The 27,140-nt window shown below is 41.0% G+C and overlaps 1 protein-coding gene across 1 annotated transcript in view; it reads right to left on the bottom strand.

The window, feature by feature from the left end:
• Positions 1-27,140, bottom strand: part of SH3RF3 (SH3 domain containing ring finger 3) — a 246,380-nt gene that overhangs the window by 65,836 nt on the left and 153,404 nt on the right. Inside the window, exons 2-3 of the mRNA XM_050977714.1 lie at positions 25,910-26,185; positions 19,136-19,231 (exon numbers count right to left, since the gene is read on the bottom strand). Of these exons, the coding sequence (XP_050833671.1) occupies positions 19,136-19,231; positions 25,910-26,185 (372 nt within the window). The remainder of the gene's footprint in view (positions 1-19,135; positions 19,232-25,909; positions 26,186-27,140) is intronic.

Below are 27,140 nucleotides of genomic sequence, written 5' to 3'. Positions count from 1 at the left end.
CAGTCAAACATTCCCAGCAGCCCTGCAATCCTGTCTAGAAAGGCAAAATCTTACAACAGCAAGCCTTATATTATCTGAGAGACTTTATCATGCAAGAGATGTGATGAGACAGTGCAGTAAAACTGTCCACTGTCTCCCAGTGACTACTGGCTGTGAGTCCTGCATGCTGAGATGAGGATGCACCAGTCTCAGTTCATGGAGCTACTGTGCCTATTTCTCAGGAAGACCTTCCCCAGCTGTGAGTAATCGTACTGGAGACAGCTCCAGCTCATCTGATTTTGGGAGTGAAGAAGGGTGGGAGTGGCTCTGTGTACAGAGCCTTGTTCACCTCCAAACAACCTTCTCCTACAATGGGAGCAGTTAGCAAGTGCTCTTCATTAAAAATTTGGTGGCCTTGATCAGGAAGCCATACTCCCCACCTTGCCACAATGCAAGCTGTCATGACATTAGTGTCCAAGCAGATAGCCCATGAGATATGAACTAAGTGAGAGGTTTTCTCCTTCTTTTGGCTTTTAGATATGACTGTCTTAGATACTCTATTTATATCCTATGTGGTAAAGACTTTATCAATAGGTGACAAATACTAAGCTACATCATACAGGACTTCTCCACTGCCAAAATTATTTTTTATTCGTCTCCACATAAATCTCTTTTTTTTCTGCAGAATGTATCATGGTGAGTTTCTCTCAGTCTCTGTTGCACATGCTTGCAGGCACAGATATACACACACACTTCTAATTTCTAATACATGTGGGGTTAAAAGAGACCACCTGTAAATCCTTTCAATCCTTTTATTTCTCTTTTAAGGATGAACAGGTACAGGAGAGAAACTGTCGTCTACATGGATGGTCCCATGTGGGACCAAATATGTCCTTTATATCTCAATGAACTGCAGTTTCAATGGGCAACATTATGCACCTACTTACATACCCCAGATGGAATGAAGAGTAAGGAAAACCTACTTCTTGTCCAGTGTGGGTGACAACTATCTCTAGGTTTAGTTCAAATAGCAAATGATTACTTTGGAATTTACTGTTGTTATTATTATGGAACAAGAGAAACATGGAAAATTTAGGTCAGATTTAAGTAATTTATCCTTTCTAGATCTCCCTTGACAAATATGCCAGTGCATTTACTACTCCATGTTAGTGGCAAAATTATTGTCTCCCAGTTTAGACTTCCAAGGGACACTTTGATACACTGTGGTCACAACAGCAGCTCCTGTTTTTATATCACAACAGCAGCTCCTGGGTTGTGGCGTTTCCCTGATAGTGCTGTCTTCTGTAAGAAGGAGGACTATTCTGCTATTGAATACTCTTACTTTCCAGTCATTTAGGTCTGGGTAAGGGGTTAATTTCTGACTGACATCTGCCCTACCAGAGACAGGACCTCTCTGTGTGGCTTACAAATATACTTCAGCATGTACTTGATGCTGTACGGACCAAAGTGTTACTGATGTGTGACTAAAACGTCACTCTTCTCTAAATAACAAAGGATTGCTTAAATTCTCAGTTTTACACATGTGATTCAGTATTTTGATAAATTGGAGCCAATTTGGACCAGAAAGTACACTTTATTAAGACTTTCACTTGCTGCAAAATCTTTTTCTTCTGCCTTTATGGAAACTATTAGCTAAAGAATGGTGCTGTTCAAATACAGGTATAAGACTCAAACCAGTTTTAAAAGCAAAAAGTTACAAATCCCCTCAAATCTCTACATATCTAATATGGAAAGAAAAGATATCATGCTCAAGTTTTTAGAAAGGAACCACTGAGCAGAGCAGAAAACAAAATTAAAATTATTAATAAAATATCTTCACAATGTCCCCCTGAACGACTGAAAATATTTTCACCTCAGGACGGCTGATTTTTGTACTTTATGGTTCATAAATATTGAGAAGATCATGCACATCCCTATTTTATGCCTTGCGGAGATTTTGGCAACTTGCAGTTCCATATCTGATTTTGTGATTAAAATAAACAGTCTGAATTTATTACTGCCTTTTCACTTCAGAGTAGGTACTTTCAGGAAATACTAAGTTCATAAAGTGCACTCATTAAACAAGTTTACTAGTACTATAATTTATGTTCTCAAGCACAGTGAGATTATTAAGTAACTAAGGGCATAACTATACAAGATTCTTCTGTCTCTGCTAGGTTTCTGAGAGGACTGCATCTGTAAAAGCATTTTGAGACCCAAAAAGTAGTGTTTCAGAGAGCTAAAACAGCTTTTTCTTACTATTATCCCTACTGGCAAATGCAGGTTACAATCTTTCTTCTGCTGTAGCCAAGTGACAAAACAGCCTTTTATTCAAATGGACATTAGGAGGAAGTACATAATACTTTCTTTACCTGATACTTTACATATTCTTTGGTAGGTTAGTACAGAGGACACACAGCAATCCAAGAGCTTGCTAGTGGGATATTAGCAGACAAATTTGTGCCAAAGGCTCTTCAACCAAGTCATATTGAATGTATCTATAATTTTAATCTTTTATGTTTTGTTAATTCTGATTTAAAAGTGTTTAGAGAAAGCCTCCAAAGTTCTCCATGGACAATTTAAATTCATTCGGCAAAACCTACAAAATCTCACCTCAATTATTATTTTAGGCACCATCTTATGAAGAGTAATTAGTAAGGCACAGTTTAGGAGAAAATATTATAGACATACCAAAGCAGTATTTAATGGTTTTGTGTTAATCTCTAACAATCCACTATTGCCTTTTCTAATTTATTGCCAGAGAGGAACAAGCAGATTTGGAACAGATTTTCTGCAAGTGGTTTATCCATCATGAAAGATAGATTTCTGAAACCCACACTGTGATTGAGAGCAGAGTTATTCCATTCTCCCAGAAAATATAAGAAGCGCAGTACATGTGCTTGCTTGAACAGATTCAAATGAAATGATAGCTGCAGAAATACTTTCCTAGGACACATCTCAAACTTCAAGTGTTCTGTTCCTCCAGCCATAGGTTGAGGCATAAGTCTTGTTCTCTTTTCCAAAAGCCTGCTAAATATGTCAGCATGTTCCCAAGGAAGGAAGTCCCTAAAACCCTACAGCAGACAGCCTTCCTAACCAGGGCCATCCACATCCACAACAACCTATAGTCCGGAAAAGGCAAGCCAATAATTTTTGTCTACAACATGGGTCTTTGAAAGGCAGCAGTACTTAGCAATCTATTTGCCTGTCCTACAAGATCTTTCTCATTTAGCAGCAATGTCACTTCTAACGCACTGAGGGGCTGAAGGAATGTAGCATATTAGAACAGCATGTGCTTGGACGAGCGTGTCATCATGATCTTGCAGAATGAAAATAAATGATGCGTGCAGCAGAAGTAAACACTAAGCCCTGGGTGGTGAACTGGGAATTTTTTTTGTTTCCCCTTTTTTTTTTCCAAATAGCTTTAAGAAGGAAAGTGGTTTGCAGTGGTGGAGAACAAGTTTGGTGTATCCCAGAGAAATGAATTATCTGCAGCAAAGTCTGTTCAGAAGTTAAGCACAGCAAGAAAGCTTATGGAAACTAATGTCTAAAGAACTGAGAAGAAAGAAAATAAAACTAAATGCAATACCATTAAAGATAGATTACTTCACCAAAAAGAAGTATGCCTTCTAGATCCCCCTCCACTACCTGAAACAATGCTAGCTATTTAGCCTTCAGCTCTAAGTATGAGGACTCTCTTGCTCTGATCTGTCATCTCTGAATCTCTGATCTGCTGTGTGCCTTCGATATGCCTAAGGATTTCCTTTTTCCTTCTATCTGTCCCCTATAGACACCCTTTTTCCATAATGAGGCACTCATGACTGCACCAAAGCTACTTTGAAAGCAAGAAGTGTAACCAAATACAGCTTTACTCAACATCAGAAAGAGTGGGAGAATACAGCCTATTTTTACTTATAAATTATTCAGAAAGCTAAATAAAAAGTGCAGTCATGAATTCATGGGCTTGATCCTAATTCCTTTGAAGTCAGTGGCAAAACTCCAGCTGCCTTCAACAGTGGAAGGACTGGTGCCCATCTGGCACCAATTTCAGTACCAGAAGAGTCCCTGTTGAAACTTGTGTAGATTTTACTGACAAACTATTTCTTCATCAAAAAATGAAACTCACTGGAACTTAAGTATTTCCCAGGAACTTGCTGTTTTGACAAGATGTCCATCAGGAAATTGTTTTGCAGATGATGTTTGTCAGCTAAGACAAGAAATTACCAAAGCCACAGTGGTTTAGGCATTCAACAGTACTCCTGGATGAAAGTCCCTGTGTGGGGGAATAGCCATGAAACCCTAAAACTTTCCAAATAAAAAGCCACCAGCTTTCTGTCCATGCTGACTATCCTTCACTGTTGTTCTTGTAAACTGGAAAACCTTTGTGACTCCCCTCCTGAGTCCAGGTGTCTCCCTGCACCATGAGGGAAGAGGTTGGTGCTTGCAGAAGTGTGAGCAGCCTTATGCTGGGCAGCAACCTCGGCAGGACCTGGATGAATCAGGAGGCTTTGAGGAGCAGTTCAGATGATGTCCTCATTCCTCACCAAAACCTGGCAGCTGTATGAGTCCTGTATCATTACAGCCAGTTACTGCCAGGAAGGGAAGCCCTCTGAAGGAGTTTTGTGCTGAATCTGGAAAGCCCTTCACTTGTAAAAACTTCCACTGTGAGACAGCTGTACCTAGAAACTTCAGCACAGGCTAGGAAAGATTGTTTAGATCCTGGAGCAGACCTGTATGGATCATATGTAAACTCTACACAATATCTTTAAAAAGAGTCAAGCTTTGTTTTTCCAGAGTTTTCAGGCAACTTTCTACCTCCTTCCTTCCCTAATGTTTCACGTGGCTCCTGTGCTATTGCTTACTCAAGTGATCAACAATAACCATAAAATTATGAATTAACTGAAAATTGAAAAGTTAAATACCACCAGCTAAGGAAGTTAAATACCACCAACTAAGGGCAGAGGATGTCTTCAGAGTTAATGCATGCATCAAGCCTGGGGGTCTTAAAGCAAATGGCTTCCAAATTACGGTGTGTGGCCCCAAGTAATTATAAATGGGATTGTGAACCAGGAACATCATGCTCATGTTGTTGCAGAGACCCTTCTCTTCCTAACAGCTGCACTGTGCACACATGCCACCAAACATGACATTGTGCCCTTTTGCTCACACTCTCAGATTTGTTCCTGAAAATATAGTTCTTGGAAAGGCCGGTTTTGGAATGAGCAGGGTTGTGTGAAAGAAGCATCAATATCATGTCATTTTTAAAAGGAAAACCCTTGCTTCTAGCATAATGAGACATAAGGAGGAAAGAAAAAAAACATGTATTTGCTGAAGTCCTTTATAAACTTGTTAAGAAAAGTATTCTAGTGGGTAATGAGAAAAAGGCCTACACCATCACCTCACATCATCAATGCTAGCTGCAGAAAGGCATGAAGTTGGCTAAATCTTTGGAGGTCTTGGAAATGCAGCACAAGGAGCCCATGGGAAAGCCAAAGTAATTTTTCAAGTAATGCAAGGCTTTGCCTACACTGAGCAAGTAAGAAGTCTTTGTTGCAGTGATTTACAACTTTGTGTAGAATAAGAAATCTTGTGCAATCAGGGAAAATTAAGTTTTATGTGCTGCAACTGAAGATTACCTGTGGGGAATCGCATACAAATAAATGCACTGTACTCTCTATCTCTGATAAAGCAGAAATGAAAAATGAAAGCAAATGCCAAGAAAATGTTTTGGTTCAATTGCTTATAAAAGGAACCAAGGTATACATAATTCAAGCAGATATTAGAACTAAAGGGTTGTGATAAGCAGCCTTTTCCCTGTGTGTACTATATTTAGAGACCTTTTTTCTACATAGTCTTCTACCTTCTGCTTCCCAAACACAAGACAGAAAAGGACTTCTGGATGTGGTACATGGCATTTGCAATAGTGTGACATCCCAGGGGGCTGTATAGTTAGATTCTGTGTGCATGGAGATCCTGCTACAGCTGGCTGTAAAGCAAGGTTGCTGGTTGTGGTGGAGGACTCCTACACCAGTTCCAGGGCTGCACTGCATGTTTCTCTGGAAGCAGCCAATGGATGTCAACTGTCTGTTACAAAACTGCTGCATCTTTGGAGAGATGCATCCAGCCTTTGGGTTTGTTATTTGCCAGTTGGGGTGTAAGTATGAGTCAGGACAGATTGGGCTGCTGTTTCACCAAACTATGGGATGACTCCCTAGAAGGAGAGTTCCGAGATGCTTCTCTGAAATGGGGGATAAATTATATGTGTTTGAAAAGGGCAGCTGCACCAGGATACATGAATCGTTTATGTGACAGGGAGACTGGTCTTCTTAACTATGCACACAGATAAAAAAAGGAATTGTGCTGAGGGAGACATGACTTGACAGCCTGAGTTTGTGTCTCCTGTGATTATTACAGTGCAAACTCTGCTTTGAATTGCCTGCACATTTAAAGCACCTTCTTCCTGCATAGATGTGCTGATGCCTAGTACAGCAGCATGACTTTTTTCCTCAGTGGAAGCATTAATTTGCATCTTTTTTGTACTATGCAGTGACCAGTTATTTTAAAATGGTTTTGACATAGCCTTGTCTCACCTTGGAGACCTCTATACTTCTGTCATAGTGCTAAAAGGCAGACAATGGATTGGGATGGCATTATGGGGCAGGGGCCGTTGCACGTGGCATATTGCACACTGCACAACAGGCACATCTCATTTCTTTTGGAAGCCTGACCAGTAATTGAAGGCCAGTCTGTAAGATATGAAAATAAGTTTGCTGTGCTAAATGATGATGCAATTGAGTTCACAACCCTCCCCCCTCACCTTGGGGAAGAAAAATCTGACAAGGGTGAACTCTGATAAATTCCCTAAACTCTGCAAATTCTTGACAGAAAATGGCAGCACTCAGCCTCACAGTCATGGCATGACTCACTGCCCCTCACCTCAAAAACCCATTTATAGACCTCTTTGGAGAATCTGAGATGTTAAAATATGATTGGGGGCAAGGTTGAGTTCAGAGTGGAAGGTCTCTTCATTGACTTGCCAACAGCTGCAGTCAAAAGTGCATTGAACTCTCTGGCTAACAAACTAGAAATGTTACTTGTTCAACTTTTTGAGTTTATTTTCTGGTTTAGGGTAAATGATGCATACCCAATGCAGTGGAATCATGCAGTGAAGCAGCTAGTGCCTTTGCCTCTTGTACACTCATTGCACCTGGATCAGTGTTCTGGTTTCTGTCCAATACTGCTCTGCCTCAGGTGTCACTGCTAGATAAGAGGTGTGCCATTTCTTCAGCCCCAGTGAGCTTGGAGCAGATCATTTAGGATGCTCAGGCACATGTGTCACATTAGTGCAATAAAGTACGTTAATTGCCAGCATTAGTCACTTTTATGACATCCATATGCAAATGCTGTTTATGCTAGTATGCTACAAGTGGAAGGAATTTGCAAAACCACTGCTCTAGGCCATGCTGTTTGAGCTCTGAGATGGCAAAAGGAATGGGCTAGCAGAAGATCTGCACAGTAGGAAATCTTTCTGAAACTGCAGAACACTGGGGTTTTTTTCCTGTTTGTGGAATTACTCAAGCTCAAATATTTTCCTAACGCATTCCTTTCTGAAAACAGCCTGCCCTGCATTGCACCTACAGTCCACAGGCAGAGAGACAAGTCTCAAGGCAACTGAAATTTTGCAAATTGTGACCACATTGTGTGATACAGTCACACAGAGACATCTATTCATACTTTATTTTGCCATTAAAAGCTGAAAAGCTCCTACCACACATCAGAATTCCATTGTGAGAAGCATTATGTAAACACAGAGCAACATGACAGCTCTTGGCCCAAAGAAAGTACAGTTTAGGATGGGGACAAGTGACAAAGTATAGTTATAGACAAAATATACAATGCAACAGTCTTATCAGCAAGATGGACAGAGGATTTTGCACAACATACATCTTCTCTAGCCATCACAGCCAAGAGCAATTTTAGAGAAGAAACCGGAGGAGCAATTATGATGCAGATGTTTGAAGCATTCATCACAACAGTGAAGTACAGAGCACTATGGAAGAAAATTTGGATCAAAAAACTGACAAAGTGATTGTTATAGCTGACATTCAGTAATAAATAAAAGACAATAGGCAAAGGGTTGCAAGTAAGGGTAAGCTTTATGGGCTCTAGAGGACAGAAAAAGACTCCAGAGAGAAAGAAAGGAATAGCAGCTGGTGACCACTTCAGACTGTTAAGAATAAGGCACATCTGCATTTGCTAAGGATGCAAAAAGTATGTAGCCATAATCAGGGTATGACCTCATGAGAGTTTGATCTTTGCAAATGCTCAGCAATCAGGTTGGAGAAAGACTGGTAGAACTGCTAGCCTCATGAATGAATGAAACCACTCAGGAGGATGTGATTCCCACTGGCAATGTCTTTGTTACTTGCCATGAAAGTACAGTGTTCCCTCTTTAGCCAGTGGCCAAAGAGAAAGTAGCACACTTAACTGTGTACCGTGTATGGCACTGATAACTCAGGTATGTGCTTAGTGAGAGTTCCTCTGTGCAAAGGCAGACCTGTGTGTCACTGGAATGGTGTGGAGCTGCCTTTACTCTGACCTTAAACTCATCCCTCAGGAGTGCTTTTGTGCCTTCAAGGACCCCCATAGGACAAAACCTTGTGCTTGAGACAGAGCAGTAACCCCTAGGCAGTAACCGGCCAGGGTACAGGCCCCCAGGGCAGAGAAGCTCAATGCCAGTACCAAGAGCTCTCAGATCTCATTCGGCCTGGGAGATTTCAGGGAATTCAGCATTAATCATCTCTATAGCTCTTCTTCCTTTCCCAAAGTTCATACATAATAAAATAATAAAATCTTGCACCCACCAAATCAATATAACCACACATATCTCTTTCCTAAGCCGTGCACCTATGGAAGTGAAAGGCTTTGGCTGGGAACAGACAAATCTAAGCACTAGACTGGCGCAAGGAGGGAAGATGCTGAGGAAATTATTTCTCAAAGGTTAGAGTCATAGTCCTTCTTCCTGGGCTAGGAAAAGAAAAAGGATACAAGAGGAACTCATATACTTGTACTTACTATAAATTCCTTACTATGTTGTTGAGGCTGAAGCAGATCAGAGAAAAGGGATCAAGGAGATGACCATCAGGGAGTGCTCTCCCTCCTTCTGCATGGTTGCGTTCTTCTTGAGAAACAGAGCTGCCTCTTCCCTCAGTGCCATCCCTTTAGCCATGTGGTAAGAGAAGAATATCTCCAGCATGAGTCTATCACTGAATAGTCTGAATGCTCTAGGACATCTCCTGCTCTGTCCCAAGGTTTTCAGAAAAATTTTGTTACAGAAAAATTCTATTATAGAAAGCTCTCTCATGAAATTTCCTGTCAATTTGATTCAATTGTGTCTAAACAGATCGGAAGACTTCAAAGTCAGATTTAGAGCAGGACACTCCTTCCAGCCTCACTTAAGCAAAAACTAATATTATTAACCTGGTTAACTGGGGTATTTAGTATGCTTTGTCATAAAATTATAACTTAATAAGATAATTAGATAAGTCAAGGGACAATCGGGGGTGGAAGAGGTTGCTTGCACAAAGTTCCACATTCCTCACCTCAGCATTTTTGCCTGATGGCTTACAGCACAGTGCAATGGCAGCAATCACTGCAGGATAACTGTGGGTGGGAGTTGCTGCCCTCATAGGCATGTTTTCCTGCAGTGTGAGATACCACATCGCCTCCTTTCCCATCTTTCCTCTTTCTGGCCTGCATCAGCAAGGATGTTCATGTGACTATGCAGTAAAAGTAACAGATACGACTGGAAACTAAAACAATTCCAACTTAAATGAATAGTGTTCAACAGGGTGACTTCCCTGACTCATCTCAGCATGTAGATATATCTGGTAGTCCTGGAACATGGAGGGCAAAAGGAAAGAATTGTCACACATGAGTTAAAAGCAGGACAATCCCTTTGGCAGCAGCCCTTGCTTTTGTCAGATTAAAATAATGCCAGTATTACACTCAAAAACAATGCAGCAGGAGATAAAATAAACAATGGCTGGTCTACTTTGTAAAGGAATAAAGTAAGCAAAACTAAGCAATTTCTTCTACAGGATAGACTAAACACAAAGGGGTCAGCCTTCAAGAGTCCTGTGTATTCTAGAGAAAATCTGGAAAAGATAGAGATTCCCAAATTAATTCCAACTATCTTCCCCTGTTTGTGATTTTTGTTTTTAATTTGCAGATCCTTCCTCTAGTCTTTTGAATTTGGTTTTTTCAATGTTCAGCTCTAACACCTAACAAAATGTCAGAGGATTCCAGACTTCAACATCTGGTTTTGGCACAGCTAATGACATTTTTAGGCAAAAGACCAACTTCATCTGCTATTTTTATTATTTGAAGCTTGCATTCAGCATACACACACACTCACAGATCTTTTTGTGTCTAGAATAAAAGCAGTTTGACCATTCTAGCATGTGTGACCATAAGAAGTAAAGAAAAAGGTAAAATCCATCACTACATTCTATCAGGAAACTGTTATTCTTCAAACTACTCTTTAAAAGTTCAAGGGGTCAAGCTCAGACACATTTGTGACTATTTACCATGGTAGAATAAAAACACGGAATGGTTTGGGTTAGAAAGGACCTTAAACATGATCTAGTTCCAGCCCCCCTGTCACAGGAGAGGTGTTCCAGCCCTCTTATCAACTTTGTGGCCCTTCTCTGGACTTGTTCCGACAGGTTCACATCTTCCTTATGTTTGGGCCCCAGAGCTGGATACAGCACTGCAGGTGGAGTGTCAGGAGAGCAGAGTGGAGGAGAATAATCATCTTCCTCACCCCACTGGCCACACTGCTTTGGATGCAGCCAAGGATGTGTCTGGATTTATGGGCTATGATTGTGCATGGCTGAGTCATGTTGAGCTTCTCATCCACCAGCACCTCCAAGACTTTCTTTTAAGGGCTGCTCTCAGTCCATTCGTCCTGCAATCTCTACCTGTGCTTGGGATTGTCCTGACCCAGATGCAGGACCTTGGCACTTGGCCTTTTTGAACTTCATGAGGTTTGCATGGTCCTACCTCTCAGGCCTGTCCAGGTCCCTCTGGATGCCATCCCTTCCCTCCAGCGTGTTAACCACACCACAGAGCTTGGTGGCACCAGCAAACTTACAGAGCATGAACTTGAGCCCACTCTCCATGTCTCCAGCAAACTTTTTAAACAGCACTGGTCCCAACACTGACCCCTAAGGAATGCCACTCATCACTGATCTCCACTTGGACATCAAGATGTTGATTATAGTTCGTTGAATGTAACCACCCAGACCATTCCTTATGGTGGTTACATTCCATCCAGTGGTTCATCTGTCAAATCCATGTCTCTCCATCATGCTGATGCAACATGCTATCTTCTGAAAACAAAGATCAGAGGGGGCTCTAACAGGCACTCCTTGATAATTCCTTTTTGGTGTCACTCTCATCACTGCCCCTCCTGTCCCTCTGATGGAGAGCATCTTACCCACCACTGGCACAACAAAGGATAACATGTGCTTCCACCTCTGCCAGGTCCTTTCACATTCCAGGATTTTAATATAGAACCCACTATTTTTCATCACTCCCAGCATCAGTGCTCTGACAATCACATGGAAACATTTTGCTTTTTGCTCATGGGGCTATGGCCACAAGCAAAGGGGGAGAGAAGGCAGCCAGTGTGCCAGGGGCATCTCCCAAAACCCTCCTACTGACCCTCAATGTCTATATTTGGATTTAAGATCCCCACTCAGAGTTTTAAGGCATTAGGAAAACTCCCCAAGAAGGGAGCTTATTCCCCAAGAAGGAAGAACAAGAACACTAGGAAAAAAGATGAAGAATGCTGGTGTGAGAAATAATGAAATCCTCTAATTAACCTCTAGACAGTTTATCTGTTGACATATAGCTTCTCAATATACATTAACGCATTAGCTCTAGGAAAGTGAGACTGAAATATACTTTCTTTTCAAAAGGAAAAAGATCCCAGGAAGTCACCAGTGCTGAAACAATCTTTAGAAGCTGTCAAAGGTGATCAACGGCCAGAAAAGACAAAAGATCTCTTTAGTACTTTCTCTAGAGAGCATGGACTACTGATGATATGCTCTAGACCCACTCAGAGCCCTGTGGGACAGTGGGTATGCTCACTTGGGAGTGCTAATTTCTAGTGTTTGGAAACCTGCACCATTGCTGGGGTTTGTCACTGCAATGGTTGTGTGCTGTGTGGTTTCTGAGCACCACTGCCAAGTCCAACACATTTGTTGCACAGGCAGGAGTTCTCTCTAAGAGATGTCCTATCTATTTACTTTTTACTTCAGAGATCACCACTAGTGACTGTTTTGTAACACAAGCAATCCAGCAACCATAACAGAAGAACAAAAGCTTTGAGGCAGAACCCAAAACTCGGTGTAGACATAACAGAAATGAGACAGAAATGCACCCAGGACCAGAAAAGATATATTAAAGCACAAGCCTGGTTCAGGTGATCTGGAGGTGAAGGGAAGGGCTGATTTGCTGAGAGCACAGGGAAGTGGCAGCAGATGCAAAACACAGTAGGCCAGACCCCAGTCCATTTGCACCAGGCAGGATACAAACAAGATTTTGCAGGGGAAGTGCCAGAAGTCCTTCAGTGGATTGTGGCTATAGACCAAAGTCTTTTTATCAGATCAGCTTAGATACCTAAGGAACCTAATTTTTGGTATATAGGAAGCCGCAGCACTTCAAAATTGTCCTGTGCAGATATAGAATTGATACATATGACTCTGAAAGACTCAGGAAAACTTTGGGCTTATGTGCAAAGGTGGTGTGCTTGAGTTGGTTGTGCTGGAAACCTGTTTCTTGCTATAAATTGCTACAGAGAGTTATTTTTACAAAACACAGTCTAGGAAATTCAGATGTTACTCATAATTAGGAGGGGTGGGTGGAAAAGATATTTTTGGATATGACAGCTGACAAATTTCTGGTTTAACGCACCCTGAAACAATAAGAGGTGATAACAACTTGGATCTGGTTTTGATGAATAGAAATATTGGTCTTAACATATAAATCCAAATAAATTTGAGCTCATTCAAATGAAAGCAGGCAAGAGTAAAATCAAGAGAAGACCTGTAACTAAAACTGTCAGTTCTCAAAAGGCAAATTTTCACAACCTACAGCTGTGTCTAAATTTACATGCTGACTCTCACCATGGCTCACACAGATCTCATAATTGTCTGGAGGATGACTCAAATGTGACAGTACTCCTACCTATTTCTGTGTGCAGGCTTCCCCTCTGTGGAACCCACCTGAGATGAACTTCAGTGTAAATGTGGTGTTCCCTGACAAAGAAACCAGAAAGCAGCCCTGCTTTGACTTGTCCTGACACAGCCTGAGGGGACTGAGTGACACGAAAAGGTCTAGAGAGCTGAGGTGCTCAGCTAGTCCAGGGGAAACCTGACATTTAAGTCAAAAGGTGCAACTCAGTTTTGTATCCTGAAGATGGAGAAAAGTGTTAGAGAATCTGTATGAACAATCACTTTATGAAGGGTGCTAGAAATCAAGAGAAGCTAAAAGAAACCAGTCAAGTTTAAAGAAAACAAATTTTCTGCCCAATGTCACACTAATTTACATTTTACATAGGAAATTAAATCAAAGAGCACAAGGTTCTTTATTTATATAGGCAAAAGGGAACATAAGAAATCGAGCTGTTATGCAGAAAAATGGGCCACAGATTAAAAATAATGTGTATATATAAAAATTATAGATATATAATAGAAGAATACATATTTATATACTGTAATATGTTGTATATTTAATCTTTTTCTCACCTCTTGCAGCTAATACTCTTAGTTTTCCTGACTAATATAATCTTTATTTGAACTTCCATAGATTATTTTACTTTGTATGCATGTAAGAGTGCTTTAAATCAATGACTTTTATTCATGGATTGATGTGAAAACAGAGGTCCCTCTTGCAGCCTACAACACAAATTCTGCATGTTTTAGTTTGAATGGGAAACATGAGAACTGTATTTTGTACTCCATTCACAGAAAAATGTGATACCAAGAAGTATCTTGATAATCTTAATCTTGGTATCTTAATATTCTATACAGAATAAAAACAAGTGGGACCAACTTTTTAGAAGCTATGAAGGTGCAGAAATGAAATTATTAAAACAGTATATGCACAAAACTTGAGAATGCATATCAATAAAGCTTTTCAACAGAAATTGGCTGAACATCTCTTAACGCTTACATTATTGTCAGCTTTACAAGGTTCTTATTCCATTTTTATCTGACATACAAAAGGAGAGAGAACAGAAAAAATCAATTGTGATGTTAATGGGTATAATTCTTAACTCATTAGTGTTACACCTACTTACTACTTGGATGAATTTGCTCCTCTGAGATTTAGTAGTCATCTTTTCTAAAATCATCTACATTAGTTTCAATCTACCCACCTTTCAAAAGATTCCATTTTTATTCACATTAAATGATACTTGCAAGGCTAAAATGAACAATTTTGATGGTCCTTTAAAACAGAGATTGCACATTCTTTTTGAAAAGGGCACCAAACAAACATTAGTATTTAATGAACATCTAATGCTTCAGGTTTTTTGGAAGTCTTTCATAAAAGATACTCAGAAAGATTCAGAGTGTGCTGCCACCAAGACCACACAAAAATAAATGATGGGTCAGACATCAAGGTTGAATTAATTATGAGAGTTCCATAGGGACCCATATGTCCTGCAGCTGAAAGAAGAAGCCAAACAGACTGAGGAGAGAAAAAAAAAATAGACAAGAAGTGGACAGGACAACAATCATTTGTTGAAAATGGTCAAAATAGCTATTAGAGCTAGAAATACACATGCAGACACATCTGAGTTTTCAATAATATAAAGAACTGTGATGACTGCCACTGGGGACTCATAGTAAGAAATGGCTGATGGGAACCTGCCCATAGAGAAAAAAAAGACAAAATCTGCCATCCAGACTGAAAGGGTAAACCATCTGCATCATTTGCAGCTAGCTAAAGGCTACCCTCAGCAAAGTACATGGTTACACAGCTAAGGACCTTCTTCTGCTGGGAACATGGCCTCTGTGACACCACAGAACAACCTCAGCTGGGATCCTGGTAAATGTGCTTGGGTTCACCTCCGTGGTTAAGCTGTTTTAGGATGACTCCTAGATCCCACAGTACAACACAAAACTTGAACGGATAGTCTGCTCTGCAAAGATAATTTTGGAATGAAAATCACTGTTTTCTTTAAGAAATACATTTGCCTTTGGATTTTGTTTTATTTTCACTTCTGCTTGAACTCTTTTTAAACCCGGACTTGCAAGAATTATTTTCCCTGGGGAATCTTCTGGACCTATGCTTTAGGGCATTGAACCCATTGGCTCTGCCCATTCTCCTCCTCCTTCTTTCTCCTAGACCTCCTTTCTACTTTTTTCTTCCTTTTAAACTGTGAAGAACAGGAGAAGATCCTCATTACCCTGCTTCACTGCTCTGTAAAAAGAATTTTAAAGCTCCTAATATTACTTAATCACAGCTTTCAGTGCTCCTGCTGCCATAAAACATTATAACAATGGGTTGGCACTTCATCAATTGTAATTTGCTGATATCACAGTCACAGTAGTGCCTAACATAATTGCCATGCTCTACCATTGATTCATAAGGCTTCTTGATCTTGGTCAATCTTCTTCTTTGCTCTGGGGGCTGCAGGCAGAAATTTTGCTCTGACAGCTCAGATTTTTGAATTTCCAGTTCCTGCCCATCTGAGCATGATGTCTCTCTCCAAATACTCGTCACACCATCGCCCTCAAATTTCACTCCCAGTTACTTAAATCTATTAGGACACACTTTATTCTTCATTATTCTCAATTTTGCACATAGCAGCAGAACACAACTTTCAAACAGAAATAATAGCAGCAGTTATTAAGAATGAAGGAGCTAGCTTGACGACAGTAAAATAAAAGAAATTTTGTCAGGGCTTTGAATTCCTTAGAGGTCCAAAAATCTCAGAGCAAGAATATGACTTTAAACCATACAGATTATTAACAAGGTGTTTATTTCAGGACAGAAGGCACATTGAGGATCAATTTCTTTATGTTGTGGGTTTTTTTTCTGTAGACAAATGAAAACATAAATTACCAGCCCAAATGACTTCTGCTGAAGATGAAGGACAGCAACAAAGTAAGAAGAAACAATAGTCCCAACTCTCCCTGACAGAACATATTGTTTGTGACTTGTGCTGTAAAGGTAATCATTGTGAGCTGTGAATATTTGTTCCTTATCCACTTGTAGCTGCTCTGAGGCTGGGACAGAGATGATACTACAGAGGCAGGAAAAAGCCTCTCTGAAGACATGCAAGCACCCTTGTTAAACACTTGTAAGGAATAGAGAATAAGATCCATGGCACATTACATTCATATGGCTGTACAGACAGCCAAACATGATGCTGAGATAGAGACTTTCTAAAACACTTCAGGGGCAAGGTGTATTTTGATACCTGCTGGTTTTTTGTGCCTCTTTCTGCCACCAGGATCTGGCTCTAAAACCTTCCTTTACAGAAGTGGTGTCCTGGTGAGGAATCTGCTAACCACCCCTCCTCACCACCCATTGCAAAAGCTTTGTAAGCCCCTGCAAAAGCCTTTTGTGCAAGCACCTGTGTGAAGGGTAAAGCAGAACATTGCCAGGACAAAGTGTTGCCACAGGGGCCAAAACAAGGATTATATGCACTGTTTGTAGCCCTGGCACGTTAAACCCTGAGGTCCTCAGTGACCAGCTTGTTTTCCAAAGCTCTGGCTTGCACAGCAAGGGTAAGAGCTCTTGTCTGGGCATGGGAGCAACTGGGGACAGCAGAGCCTGCCAAGCTGGAATTCCCTCTGTCCAGAGTGCAGGGCTTAGGATGCCATGTGAAATCCCACACACTTCAGCCAAACAACTGACACAAATGGAAGGCTACTGTGAGAATTAAACTTTGCTTATTCTACACATTTTGCCAAGATTTTGAAAACCACCTAATGGACTTAGACAGACCTGAGGAGTGTTTTTAGATTCAAGTACTACTTGTTTAACGGATTTATTTTATAAATATCAGCACTGAGATTTTAAAAGCTTCTTTGGGACTTGACCTGCTGATTCCTTTTAATTTTTAATGCAAAGTAACATCTGAAGCTGGCAACAGCAACATAATTGTATAACTTGAATGCTTGCATAAGCTCATCTCATATTCAAAAAAAGGCCTTCATCCACTATGTGGATAAAACAGGTGTCCAATATTGTAGTCTGGAGGATCACTTCCCTTTGGTTTTATAAACCACTGCACAAATATGCCATGGCACCCAAGCATCTCATTTGAATAGGCCTTTCAATTCTCCAGGTTTCAAATTTATACAGATACAATACATGTGTGTGTATGCACATGAATATACACATAAGTGTATATACAATTGTACTTACCTTACCTACTCTGTGTGTGTATCTGGTATGAATGTATATGCAGGCAGACCTTGCTGCACATGTTCTTGGTCCCTGGTGCTGGCTACCTGGCTGTTTGCATCTCTTTAGAATCTGCAAGCATCACTGTTCTGACCCTGCACAGCGCTACCTCCCGCTCCTCTGTGGCCACCCAGGATGTGCTAGTGCTTGGAGAACTTCAGCAAGTCTCCAGCAAGACTTCCCTGCAGGCTGTTCTTCTGAGGTTATGAGCCCTTCACCCTTCAAGAGCAGTAATTATGGAGAACAGATACCTAGGAGTGGGAGAAGGATCAGGATGCTGCACAGTGCGTAGGCAGTACCAGCCTACAGATGAAACTAGAGCTGGGGAAAGGTGGTGAGGTGCAATGGTGGCTGGCTGTGCAGAGGTCCCAAGTTCTCTCCTTCAGCAGCAAAATTCAGGACAGTAACATTGCACTTTCCTGGGACAAGAAGACGAAGGGGAAAAGGATGAAATCTGGGAGAAACCCAGCTTTCTCATTTAATCACAACAAACTGAACATGTCTCACACATTCAGAATAGAAGAAAACTAGTCATTAACTTATGTGAGGCAGCTGGTTTCCCAATAACGGCTCCTACACATTCTGGTGTTAATATTATTGTTCTTGTCAACTGTGGGAATGCAATGTATATTAATGACAGTTTATTCCAAATTGGTCATTGTCAGAGTTAATAATTAGGTAGTCAGGCACTAATTATCTCTATTTTGTCTCCAATCACTAAGAAAACTGGAGAAGTAATTTTGGAGGCAGGCACCAGAGCCACACACAGTAAAGCAGGCTCTGCTGTGGGCACAAGAGATTCTTCACTGCAGAGAGGCACCAGACAATGTCTGGAAGCAGAGTTAGGGAGATGCTGCTCTGAGTACTGGGTGCAGAGTGGCAGCACCTCACAAAAATATACATGCATGTGGTGCCCATCTGCTCTTCAGACCCCTGGTTCATCCATGAGGGAGGAAAGCTCTTTGAGGACACTGCCTGGCACCTGGACAACAGAGCTGCACCAGCAGGGCCACCACTGCAGCCCTGGACCCAAGCAACATCTGACCCAAGCAGGAGGAGGGCAGCAGTGGGGAGAGGTGGAACCACAGGTCTGCACAGAAGAAGTGAAGTCTCAGCATTTACTCTGAAAGAAGAATCCTGTGGAAATTACAACAGGAAATGGCACATTCCATGTGCCAGACCCATCAGGATAAAGATGGGTCTGGCACATGGAATGACAGTCCTTGGGCACATGGGTGGAGGTGCCTGAGCCCCTGCTGAGGCAAAGGTCACCCTCAGCAGGTGTCCCCTGCTGAGACACAGACTGCTCTGAAGGTCTGTGCATTTAGATCATGGCTCTCCACCAGCCCAAAACTCATCTCTCCTCAGATGTGTGCATGGTAGACAGTCCTCCTCCCTTGTTTCCCCTCTGCAATTTGGAGATTACACCAAAGGGGAAGCCTTTAGAAGGAGTTCATGGAGCATATTTTGTTGACCACTTTAAATTGAAATGGGTGTACCACCATAGTGCCTTAGCAGACAGCAACCAAAACAATTCCCTTTTCAGTAATTCTGTTTTAGTTCATCCTTCTCATTTAAGAATATTTGAGGTTATCCTGCCCTTGTAGGCACAAAGCCCCCACAAGATTTCAAGACCAGCATTCACCACCATGTGTTATAAACTTACCTCAACATAGAGGATAGGGAAAATGCCAATCTTGTCACCCAGCATTCCTTCTGCCCAGTTGTCATCCACCCTCCTGATGACTGTCAAAATTTCATCCTAAAATCAGAGATACACAAAACACATAATCAAATATTTTCAGCAGAAAGATGCCAATTTTTGGTTACCCACATGATAGCTGAGAGAGTGAGTACAGAGAGGAGGTCATAAGCCAGGTAAAAGTGTTTCCTGAATCCTGGGCTGGCAGCATCCCTGGCCCAGTGTCTTATCCCAGGCATCCCACTCAAAGTGCACAGAAGCACCCTGCAGACTGGTGCAGCTCATGCTGGCTGTCAGCAGCTCCAAGGGTCTGGGCACAGCAGGTGGGAACAGGTAACTCCTGGCTTCATCAGGGGGACAGAAGAATGTCTGACCCAAGAGGTCACCTACAAATCATAGGTGAACACTCCTCAGCATGAAGTTGCCCCTCTGCATGCAAGGGTCTGTTGTGATGCTTGTCTGCTCTGGAACACAATTCAAAGGGAAGCACCAGTACAGCACAGGTAGTCCTGGAAACACTTCCAAAAAAGAATAGTACAAGGTGCTCAGCAACAAGCCTACACAGCTAGCACACTGAATGTCAGTTTTTCTTTAAAAACATATTATAAGGTAAAACTGCAAAGCAAATAAAAGCCAAAGATAACATGTCAAAAATACAAATTGCATTCACCTGTTTGATCAGCTTCAGTTTAGATACAAGTTCATTTCCTAGAACTGATGGTATTTTGATATTAAATTTAATCCAGGGGACTTTATAAGAATTTCAGCAGATTATGAACTTCTTTGGGATTATAAAACAAGCCATAAAGCAAAGTACAAACCAGATTCATATTGCTCAAATTTTCACTTGGTATAGTTCATACCCAGAATGTACAAGTCATAAGGAAAGCTCAAGTGACTAGGACAAAACCCTGACTTTTCCCAGTTTGAACTACTCAGTTTGTCAATGGATTTCTGCTACCACCCCTTTCTTCTGGGGTCATCATACTAAACCCAGGCTTAAACCAGCACTGCTTTCTACAACAGCTGTGGAAGGCAACCCTCTCAGTGGGGCTCTGCCTGGATGCTCAGCTGTCCTATGAGAAAAGGAAGGAGTGGGCTGAGAGAAGCTGGGAAGTCAGCTTTGTTCCCTCATGGCTTCCAATTTTTCTCTGCTCCTGTGCAGGAATTTACTAAAAAGAAGAAAATCTCTTTCTCCAGAAAGCTGAGACAGAGTTCCCTGCCGATCTCACTTTATTTCCACTATTCACTCTGTGAAAATAAGAGCTATGTATGGTCCACCACACTCCATGTAACAAGATACTGATGTCAAGTGGCCAAGCAAGGGCAGCTGGTTTTTTTGCAGATACTTCTCACATAGAAAAATCCCACAAATTCCTGATCCAGGATGTTCAGACCATGAATTTGCCTTGATAGAAAAATGACCAGAACAGAGATGTGATGTACTTAGTAGTTTTTGAACATGTGCATTTTGAATACATGCACTCTGAAATAGTTTAAATGTTTCCTTTGCATTATTCATCTGAATGATCCATTAGGGGGAAGCTCACAGAAACGGCTACAAACTGAGTCCTTCAGCTATTTATTACAGCTGGAAGGATGCAAAAAGAATTTGTGCATTTAATTTCCTGAAGAAACAGACAGCATTCCCTTCCAAAGCCCTGTCTGCACAGACCATTTTTGATCTGTTTAAAGAACTGACAGTAATGCATCTCTGCAAAGCTTCCACACACTCTTACAAAAGACCGATTAGCATAAATTTAGAATCTAGGTAAAGGGTGTAAACGAGGAAAAGAAATGACTGCATCACTTCAGGGACCTGCTATGAGTGTTTCTACTTTTTATATTTGCTCAGCTATTTCCCCAGAAGAGTTTTTTAAAAACACAAAATGTGATGTAGTCTACACTACATGCACATATATAATCTCATGTGTGTGTAAGTGCATACACATGGGGAATGAATAGAATCATAGATTGTTCAGGTTACAAAGGACCTCTAAGATCAACCATTAACCCAGCACTGCATATCAATGTATATATATTTGCAACTATTTACACATGTAAGAAATTTAAAAAAAAATATTGAACTGTGAAACCCCAGAAGCTTTTGACCAGATTTTGCTAGAGGCACTGTGCAATCCCATCTCTGGAACAGGCTGTGCAGACACCTGGCAGGAAAGGTTTATCCTGTGTTGACTTAGTTCAAGGATGGGGTGGGGAATGGCTAACCTTTGAAGATCCCTTTCAACTTTACCTTCTGTGGATGTATGAAATCTGGAAGCATTTCCATATACTGAACTTCATTTGGCTCAGCCAAGTCTGGCTGTTGAATATGGTCCTATATGAGAAATGCACCCTGAGATATGCTGACATTCAAAATTAGTATCTTTGTGGGAGAGCAAAGTGCAAATTCTTGAGAATTTGCATTACATAATTAGTTTTAAGAAGGGTGTTGAAAATCTTCAGAATTACAGCAAATCCCAAAAAATCTTTTGAAATATTTTTATTACTAGAAAGTTTCTTTGAATTTGCAGCCAACGACATCATTCTATAACAGTGAACTGGTGAAAGCTTCAGCATGAACTATTTTAGACCCTTATATTAGTTGGATAGCCGTGCTACTTATAAATTCCTAGAAAGGTTCCCAAAAGGATCATGAATAGCAAAACGCCACAGATCTCTTGGCATACCACTTCACTATTTCACATTGACTAAATTGATTTCCAGGCAGCATAAAGGAATCCAAGCCTCAAATCTCATTTCAAAAGCCAATGGTATCCACTATAGTTTGGACAAAGATATGTCGTGCTCCTTTTATGCCTGTTGCTAGACCCTTTAATTATTTGCTCTCTCCTTCTTGCTTGAGTTTCTCTCTTTTCATCAGGGCTGGATCAGCCTTGTGACAGGCATGTGGGACCTGCAGTTCCAGTTTATAATCATTATCAGAAAAGAAGTCAAAGATAAATCACTTAAAAAGCTATCTGATTGACAGAGAAATGAATCCTTTTGCTGAGAAAACAGCACAAAATTGTGTCCAATAACAGTCATGATTCACAGCCTGATTTTTATTCTAGTCATTAATGGCCATTAACGAAGCAATACAGAGCAGCTGTGCCTGCTATTCTGCAGAGATAACTACTCCATCTAGAGCACTGGGGAGATCGCAGTGACGGCAGGATGGCACCACGTGGGGCTTGCTGAGTCCAGAGACAGCGCTTGCCAGCTGGCACCAGAATCCCTGTCACCAGCTATTGCTGGGATGGTCCCTCTGTGAACAGCAAATTCTGCTGGAACTGAGTGCTAAGGGGCTGCTCCACAGCCAGGAACAAGTATTGGATGTGATGGTTCTGAGATTGGCACGGCTCTTGTTAGACACCACTGTGGGCTGGGATTGAAAGGGTTGGAAAAGGAGGGAAACAGTTATGTTATTAAAAATGTGATGAAATGAAGCATGGTGAACAGTTGATGCTACCTTGACAGGTTTAAGACTCATCAACCACCATCGCTCAACCTTCTGATGGCCTTGTGGAGGTGCATGCAAAAGGTGGTCAAACACCAAAACAAACATGTGGGCTGAAACTGGACTCAGGGTAAGGCTGGAGCAGCTACACAGACAGCCTTGCAACTACTTATGATTTGCACTGCTATACCTGAGAGCAGAATCCTCTTGAATGTGCTCTGTACCAGTGTTCACAGCCCAGAGGAGGATAGATTATTTTTTAAGACAGAGACAGCAGGGTCCCATGTCCATACTGTGGTACCACGTTGGGAGAGATTAGAAAGCCGAGCCAGTAAGTATTTCCCAAGAGCATGCAATTAGGATCTGTAGGCCACAGCACGATCCCAACTACACTAAAGAACATCAGGAGCAGAACTTCTGAAACTACTGGCACTAAATTGGTGCACAATGCTGGAACCAGTTGTTACAGAGAAAAAATAACTGCCTGGTTTGGCTAATCTACCAAACACTGAGGGAAAACATACTAAGTAGGAAATCTGGCTAAGTTCTATCATCTTACAGACAGCACAGAGGAGAGAACAGAGGTGAGACCCTATGCCTGTATGTATGGCTTCTCTAGGAAGAGGACTTGAGGGAGCAGTCCAAATGGTGCAAAAGAATGTGGGAGCTTTGTTTTTTGCACTGGATACTCAAAACAAATTTTTCTCAGCCCCTCCTGATTTTATTCTTACAAATAAAAAGTATTATATAAATTACTTTTAAAAATTATTATATAAATTACATTTACATCTTTGGCCTTCTATTTGGAGAGTGTTGTATCTACAGGAGATAGGTAAATGGCAGAAGCACCCTGCAGCACTCCTCATGAAGTACTGTATAATATAGACTTCATTTCCTTGCAATACACATCTGGAACAATGAAGCATTTTCATTTTGAAAAATGTAACAAAACAAATTAGCAAGAGGAAAAACCAAATATCCTTCCTTTGTTTTCTTTTGAGTGCATAGTAAAAGGAGGATGGGACAAAGCAAAGCCCAGAAAAAGAACAACAAAACAAAATTATACAGAATATCCCCATGTTTGTGTTTCCTTCTTGTAGCTTCTCTTTAGAGGAAAACTCTTCTTTATTTTATGTTTATAAATAAAATCCAATCACAAGTGTCTAGTGGCCTTAAATGAGTTGCAGTACACAAATAGGTTATATTAGTTTGTGTAAGTGTTATGCCAATGTAACTCCTCTGACAGAGGAAGGAACAAATAGTGCAAATAAAACTGAGACCTGGTCCAGCATCTTCAGATGCAAACTGAGACATTTGAGTGATGCGTATTGCTCAAAGTTACAAATCACATCTACAGCACTGCAGGGCTCAGGACTCTGTGCAGAGGAACTGACTGCATCAGCAGATGATCTATAATCTGGGCTAAACAGGAACCTTCATCAGCACAGGTGACAGCTAAAATTAGCATTGAGAAAACTGATGAAAAAATGACGGTGAAGTCCCAGGATGAAAAATAGATTATTCACTGTCAGGGAGAACAATAGGCAGGACATAAAAACTGTTACAAGGTGACAGTGTGTGTAGTGGAAGGAGCTAAAGAAGAAAATAGCAGCAGAAGAGAAACCAAACCCCCTTGGGGAAAACACAGTCATCAGGGATAAAAGGATGCTGACAGTAACACAAGGGGTGAAAACAAGGAAAATTGAGAGATTGAGAGTAGAGCTATACAGCAGGAAGAAATGCTCTATGTGAGAATGACACTGGACAGCCAAGAAAATGAGAACTATCACTATACAAAGGCAGTTATTGTAAACGAGGTTTTCTGATATATGGCACCAAATATATCAAACACCAAAGTGTCTAAGAAAGGACCTGCTGTAGCAAAAAAGACCACACTGCCTGGCATACCTATTAAATTTCTTAAGACTGAGCAAGCAAGGAATACTTTGAGCAGAGAAGGAAGACTGCATCTCAGAGAAGTCACCAGTGTACCTCTGGGCAGGCAGTGAGAAAAACAACGCACCAGAAAATATATATTTACTGATAAGGTCTCAGAGGTAACTTCTGGCTAACTTTCTGTTAGTGCAGGGCTGTTACTTCTCACTGAGCAGCCCACTTTCTCGCAGAGATTCATGGCTCCAGGGAGGCTGGCTAGTCGCAGGGTTTGCAGTGTTTGCAATCAAACACTTCACTTGCTATGGAACAAAAGTGCTTACAAGTCCTTTGTTAAATAAATATGAGAAAGTATACAGTCTAGGAAATTGCATTCTGCTGAGAAACACTGCATGAGTGAAAAAGATGTTACATTCGGTGAGAAAATTATATGCTGCAAATAATTCATTCAGCTATAATAAGTAGCTTCAAAAGAGGAGGTCAGTAAAATCCTGGTGAAGGATATTTTTATCGTCTATTTCATATTCATTTTCAGCATAACTGTTATTACTTTATGTGATACTATAACAGCCGCAGACAGCTGAAATAAAACAGAAAATGACAATGAACAGGTTCTCCATGGCATTCACTGCCATAAATTAACAATAGGGGATAGGCTTTATTTTACTGTGGGTTTCTTGATATCCATGAAACCCATCTAAGGTCAACACAAATTGCTAGGGAGGGGAGTGGGAGGCAAAAAGCAGGTGGGGAGGTGGGGGTGAAAGGGAAAACGTGACGTTTTAAATCCAAAGGAAATTACAATATCTCAGTTTTCTCTCATTTCAACAGGAATTTATTGAACATTTTGGTTTAAAAAAAAACTGCCAAAGACTGTTTTTTAAATGTCTGCTTTTTACTGTCTTTATGGTCTTAAAATAGGAAATACTATTATGATGACAGTTTATTTCAACTGCTAATTGGTATGTGGTATGATGCAATACACATTTTGAAGCTGAATGCAATTTTAAAACACTGGAAGATCAGATTCAATAAGGAACATTAAAAGACACATTTCCATTAGGGTTTTTTTTCTGAAACTTGAGTAATTACTGGGGAACATTTCAATGCAGATGAAGTGCATGCTTTTTAGAAGGAAAAAATGTTCTCAGAAAGCGTGTAGCCAGTTCTACTTGTTGAGCTTCACTAGCTTTACACCAGCCTTTCTATCCATGGCACAATCTCACAGAGTGCAGGGTAGGCCAGGGAGGCCAGGAAGACCAGGAAGGTGTCCCACCAGTCCCAGCATCCCTGTGCTCCTGGCTCAGCTGCCAGCACTGCATGTGCCCCATCACTCCCTACCTAAGCAGACTTCTGAACATTTTTAAAAAAACCTAGTCTCCTACCTTAGTGAAGGTCAGGCAATCCTTGTCTTGATCTTTATCCTTTATTTCAAAGTCATAAAGTGCTTTGCCCTGAGGTGGAGCTTGTGGGAGGGGCTTGATGCACTGGATGTAGCTGGCGGGGAAGAAGCCGTGGTTCCCATTGAGCTCCCCGTGGTACCAGTTCTCGTCCACCTTGCGCCGCAGGATGATGATGTCCCCCTTGTTAAACTTGAGGTCACCAGGCTCCTTTCCCTCATATGTGTACAGGGCTTTGCCATAGGGAAGCTGAGAAACACTCTGGGGAAACAAAACAAACACCTTTAAGTAATCTCCAGCCAGCACCAATATCATTCTTAGAGTCATTGTTTAGCTAGAAGCAAACTGATCAGGCATGGTCATTTGCCAAATGACCCCAATGACTGCAGCAGACTGCCCCATAATGCTACACGCTGGATCTCAGGAAAATTAGGATGGAGGTGATGACAAGCCAGAGAAAGTAGGTGTGTTACATCAAATCAGGCACTGTCCATCCCATGTAGCTCAGCTGAAACCTGCAGTGCCTCTTACACCACCAAGCAGCATCGCTTAATTTGCAAAACATCCTATGTAAGCAGAACTATATGTTTAAACAACTAAACTTGGATGTGTCAAAAGGCAAAATATTAGACATTTTGACCTTTAGCATTGCTTTGGTTTCTGAAGCTCAGAAGAGAGACAAAACAATACATGCCTGATGATTCACTGGGTTATAAAAGCTGGCAAATTGGTAATTTTTCATTGTGTTTGTTTGAGAATCTCCAAACATTTTTGAGTTTGAAGCCTTTTTTTTATCTTTTGATTCTGTAACCAAATACTCTTATTTCTTTCAAAATCCCCAAATCTCATGCTGCTCACTGAGGGCTACTGTAAACAGTTGTAATATTCTTTGTTGCTTATGAATTAATGTCCTTGTGGAAAAGTGGAATAGGCAGAATGCCCCAAATCTTTCTTATAGAACTAAAAAGAGCTCTGAACTTTCACTGTCATAAAAAAAAAATTAAACAAACTTTCTAAAAAATCATGGCCCATGAGAAAAAAAAAAAAGCCTAAGAAGTTCATTGTTTGGTATGATAAAAGAGTGAAACCTATTTGATGGAAGCCACTTGAGTGTGAAGAATTCTTCCCAGAGTTCATTTTGTCCCAGTGAGAGGTAGATTATCTCACCCCACCTGGGACTGCATGGACAACATTTTGGTGGAAGTACTGGTTTATG

The sequence above is a fragment of the Serinus canaria genome, chromosome 1, assembly GCF_022539315.1.
Source record: "Serinus canaria isolate serCan28SL12 chromosome 1, serCan2020, whole genome shotgun sequence".
NCBI classification, from domain to species: Eukaryota; Metazoa; Chordata; class Aves; order Passeriformes; family Fringillidae; genus Serinus; species Serinus canaria.
Note: the sequence above shows the minus strand (reverse complement) of the source record. Positions and strands in the feature narration are given on the sequence as shown.